Source organism: Salmo salar, chromosome ssa27 (assembly GCF_905237065.1).
Source record: "Salmo salar chromosome ssa27, Ssal_v3.1, whole genome shotgun sequence".
In the NCBI taxonomy this organism is placed as follows: domain Eukaryota; kingdom Metazoa; phylum Chordata; class Actinopteri; order Salmoniformes; family Salmonidae; genus Salmo; species Salmo salar.
Genome location: NC_059468.1, coordinates 33,510,003 through 33,515,000, shown reverse-complemented (window position 1 = coordinate 33,515,000; position 4,998 = coordinate 33,510,003). Strand labels below are relative to the sequence as shown.

General features: G+C 42.5%; 1 protein-coding gene across 1 annotated transcript; it reads right to left on the bottom strand.

The window, feature by feature from the left end:
- Positions 1-531: 531 nt before the first annotated feature.
- Positions 532-4,596, bottom strand: LOC106588981 (transcriptional repressor scratch 1). Its single transcript, XM_014178576.2, has 2 exons — positions 3,739-4,596; positions 532-2,734 (listed from the first exon to the last, which is right to left on the bottom strand). Exons 1-2 carry the CDS (start codon positions 3,851-3,853, stop codon positions 2,001-2,003), a joined length of 849 nt encoding a protein of 282 aa, XP_014034051.1. The 5' UTR covers positions 3,854-4,596; the 3' UTR covers positions 532-2,000.
- Positions 4,597-4,998: the final 402 nt, after the last annotated feature.

Below are 4,998 nucleotides of genomic sequence, written 5' to 3'. Positions count from 1 at the left end.
TATTTTCAGTTTCAGTTACTTTATATATTTTTTGAAAGAGATAACCATCTAGATTTGTCCAGAGCTTTCATCCATGCAGATATTTCTTTTCAAGTCACCGTGGCCCCCTTTGCAAAACCCAACATTTATGAAAAGAGAAATCAGATAAATAATAATTCAATAAATATATGTTTTGGATTAAAAAACAGAATATGTGATGACCTCAAACTATTCCTCCTAAAGCACATGGTGTGCAATGCAGTATAAAATGCAGCCTTTTTGATCCACAGATGATCGTTTCGCGTCACTGAAGTCAGCCTCGCAGTGTCAACAAGAGCATTCAACAGTGCTTGTTATTGCAGAAACACGCTGTTGCATTACGGCGCGTGCTCCTGACGTGACCCACTGTCTGAAACCTTACACCCAGTCCAACGCCAAATTAGACCACAATACATCATCACAGACAAACACTGCAGGAATTCATCATGTAAACATCATATATAAGTCTACTTATCTGATTTCTCTAAAATGTTTAGACAAACATGGACCGTATTGTGTTAGGTCTTTATTCATTCTTTATTATGAAGTGAGACAAAATGTCCGCTGCCATTGTGCTTTTAAATAGTTCAAATACTAGGCATAAAAATCCCAGGGAAAATAACTCCAGAAATAAGATTAATTTGATTCTTTACAGTTTGTAGAAATATTAGATTCATCAAAGGGTTATGTACAAGGCATCTTGTAATAAACAGTTATTTTCCTTTGATCAGCATAGTACAAAAACAGCGGTTAGCCTATAGCTAATACAAGGCCTTTCTACCTGAATCTATACTTGTGCTACTATCTTTAAAAAGTTGAAACGTTCGTAGTATAAGGAAGTGCTTTAATACGATGAATGGACTTTATCATGGCTAGAGTAAGGTCATCTTATTGTGTTGATCATATTGAGCCCTGGTGCAGTGCAAGGGATCTCAGAAGGGACCCCTAGACTTGCCCACCTGTGAGAGATGTGATACGGGGTAGCTCCACCAACGTTTGGGCCTCGGCGTTCATTCCACGGATTTGGTGGTGAGATGTTCTGGATTGTTCTGGAACTATTCCATTAGCACCAGAAGCCTACGTTCTAAGACTACGACAAATACGTGGCAGGCAGTTGCGTTACCATTTACAAAAGGACCCGCTCCCTATCCCACCCCATGGGTTTATCCATTAAATACCACACTCACTGGCTTTTCCCTGATATTCAATGTGTATGACTACTAAGAGTACTGGATAGAAAGATGATGTCATTATTATTACGCGTTACTAATACCATGCATTATTGCTCTATAGTTTTTTATGATAAGACTCCCAAGAAATATTGCCGCCGGATGCTATCTAGATTTTGGCAAAAATCCAAAGCTTCATTAAATTGGCATAGATTTCATTATTATCGTTTTTAGGTTTTTTTTGCATGCAATAGGTTTATAAAGTGGCAAACAAAAGAAGAGGATATTTAGAAAGTGTCAAATGCTTTGGCATATTCACGACGAAGGCTTGCAAAACAAAAAGTCAATTCAAGTGCAAATGAAGATTCTAAACAAACTTGAAGTAAAAATAAATAAATCAATTAATAAATAGATAGGCCTACATAAATAAGTGAATAAATAAATAGGTTTACCTCAACATTGAACACTTTTGTGTCCATTAACACCAGTACAATATTGTCCAATACTTTAAAAGGTTTGACCTTTGAGAGAAATTAAGACATTTTCAATGTCCTGTGAGTTTGGCAAACATATGATATTTCAGCTCATAATACTTGAACAAATTGTTGTTGTTATAACAATCAAGGGAGGATAGCCAATGGAAACAAACGTTTGGGTATAGGCTACATGAGTAATCCAACATGTCCTTAGTGGTGCTGTTTTCTGCAGGAGGGTATAAGACCTGTGCTGTCACCATGGAACAGGTTGTCTAGGGAATAATATAGGGATACCATTGGAAGAAGTTTCATTACGTGTTCATGGGTACTATAGAAGTCAATCGTCAATGGAGCTCATAGGTGAGAACTCTCCCTTAAAGCAGGCGGACTCATAGTGCTTGTTAAGGTAGGACTTTAGAGCAAAGGTCTTGTTGCATCTCTTACACTTGTAGTGCTTGAAGGCGGAGTGCGTCTGCATGTGAGCGCGGAGGTTGGAGCGGTCGGCGAACGCCTTTCCGCAGTGTGCGCATCCAAATGGCTTCTCGCCGGTGTGTGACCGCATGTGTCCCTGCAGCAGCCAAGGTCTACTGAAGGCCTTGCTACATATGTCACACTTGTGTTTGAGGTCGTGGGTGAGCAGATGCATGGCCATGGCGGGCATGGACACGTACACCTTCCCACAGGTGGGGCACTTCTTGGCCATCTTGCTCTCCAGACTCCGGTGGGTCTGCTTGTGCCGGCTCAGGTTGGAGGACGTGGCGTACGTCTTTCCACACTCGTTGCACGTGTGACGCTGTATGGTCCTGGGGCTGCTGATGACTTTTCTCCTCGACCTTCCATCCGTGATGAAGAAGGCGTCTACCGTGTAGCCCTCGCTCACGGCGGTGTCTCCATTGATGTAGCCGGAGGAGATCTCGGAATGGGGGCTGTCGGGCTGGTCCGAGTCCGGTGCTCCGTAGTCGCTGTGGATGCCATCGTAGATGGGGCTGGGAGAGGGGCCTTTTTCGCTGTGGATGCCATTGTCACTTTCACCGTCATAGACAGACGGGGTCATGTAGTCACTGATGTACCCTGTAGCGTTGAAAAGAACAACAGACGGATTAAATGATTTATGTGATTTGGCCTACTGATGTTAACTGATGCAACAGTGGAATTCTCCCTAGTTGCAAGGCTTCATTTGTGACTCACAGCGCGAGAGCTCTGCAGCCTATTACTTCAGTCATTCACAGTTCCAGCAGAGGTGGGTTGAAAGACATTGACTTCTTGTGAAGGTATTTTTTTTCTACATCACTTCACCCAAAAAAAATCAATATCTCTCAGTTTCAATTAGTGAGCTATCCCATTTAAGGACAAAGGCGCAAGGGGAATAATATCACTTCAGTTATAATTGCATTTGCCTTTCTCAGAATATAGGTCGATGTTCACCACTGAACGTACACATAGTCTCACTTACATCCCGGTCCATCCAGGGTACTCCATGACCAAGAGATAGGAATGTGGATGAATATTCTATAAATGTACTTCCGGAAAAAATTCAGTCTGGTTAAGCAAATGCAAGTGCACGCACTGTATTTAATAGAGCGTAAATAATGTCTTGAAACATGATCAAGCCTTCGTTTTAGAGACAAACATACTCTCTCTCTCTATCTATCCTTTCTGTCTCTGTGTGTGGCTATGGCAGTGGGCTTGGACTAATGATCCAAAGGGATACAGTATAACGCCGTATTCTAATCTACAGTATCTTGCACACTCGTCTGTTGCACACTTGTGGGTAGATGTAGCTCAACAGGGTTTTAACCTTGTGTGCTCCGCTGTAGAGCACTTGAAATATCCCTGCCTCGGAAAATGTGCGGAGTCGACAAAAATGCAAAATGTGACTGTATTGAATAGAATGTGACCGCGGGTCAGCAAAGCTCGATGTGCAACAAGCGTATCCCCACGCAAATAGACTACAAATAAGCACTTAGTATAGCCTACACATAGAAGACCAAGCAATATAAGATAAACATTGTGGATGCCGATAAAAGATGGTGTGGGCATATTAACGTTAAAGTCAGAGATTCTAACAGCTTTACCTTTTTCATGAAAGCGGAGGCTGAGGTCGGTCCTCGACCTGCCATAATGTCTCTCCAGATCAGCAGATGAGAAATCATCGAGCTTAACCTTTTTGACCAGAAAAGATCTTGGCATGGTTCTACTCTGCACAAAACAACACTCGTCCGGTGGTTCAATGGGTCACTACTCATGCAAGGCGGGCTGAAAAGGGGCTAGCTGTATAGACGGGCGGAATCGCTCTTCAGCACGCTGATTTGTGTGTGATCAGATGCCAGCACAGGGCGAAAAGCCTGGGACCCCTTCCGAATTCTCACGCTGCTAGTCCTTGTTGAGCTGCTGGTTTACGTGCGACAGCGCCGTGTTCCGCTGGTAAGAAATGTAACTTCAGCACTGGATAGCTCCCTTTCAGTGCTGCGTGCATGTATAGGCAGGCAGGCAGGCTTCAGCACTGGACAGCACCCCCGCTGCGAGACAGTGAGAGATCCGTTCCTTCGCTCTTCTCCTCGCTCTCTCTTCCTCGTGCAGCTGTACTCAGTCTCCTCACAGATCGACCCTCGAAAAGAGGCTGGTAATTGCTCCCAGGATTTGGCTCGTTTTAAACTTCACAGAGCGTCCCTTTATTAATGGAGTATTTGACAGTTCCCACGTAAATATGTACCACTCATTGTATAAAGGATGGCGGAAAAGTCACTCAGATGAAAACGCTGCCTCTCAGCTTGCTCTGGCTTTTCCCTCTTTCGCTCTCTCTCCGTGCTGAACTCTGTGAAGGTCTTGGGCTTTCTGAAGTCTGTTGATCAGCTGTTGGGATTTATATGGCTGCGATCATGTGCGAGATGGAGATGGAAGTGGTTCATTTAATCCATCAAAAGATATCTCCCGGGACCAACGTTGAACTAGGATGATTTCTGGACTTGGTGAGTCGTCCACGATTTCTTTTTTTTTCTTCCGTTTATAACGATCATGTTTTATTATGGTGTTGACCATTATTTATTTTCAGTAAATCATCACAATAAATGCAACACTGACAGATAATAATAGTAGGCTATATAATATTATTTTATTAGTCCTGTATCATTTAATTTGTGTTCTATGTTCTTACTACACCGACACATTGATTTAGCTATATAGTATTATGAGCATGTTTAGGATACTTTTTTAGGGGACAATAAGTTGACGTAAATTCATTTTTATTTGGCTAGTAAGGATGAGCTTAGGAGCTTCATGTTTTGAAAATAAAAGACTGCATCTTCCATCACAGTAATAACTTTTACAAACCCCCG

What these genes read in the sequence shown, in the direction of transcription:
- LOC106588981 (XM_014178576.2), bottom strand. Translation starts at nt 3,853, where the DNA reads ATGCCAAGATCTTTTCTGGTCAAAAAGGTTAAGCTCGATGATTTCTCA. An exon ending in CCTCCGCTTTCATGAAAAAG is followed by an intron (nt 2,735 to 3,738) that starts GTAAAGCTGTTA and finishes TCAACGCTACAG; the next exon opens with GGTACATCAGTGACTACATG.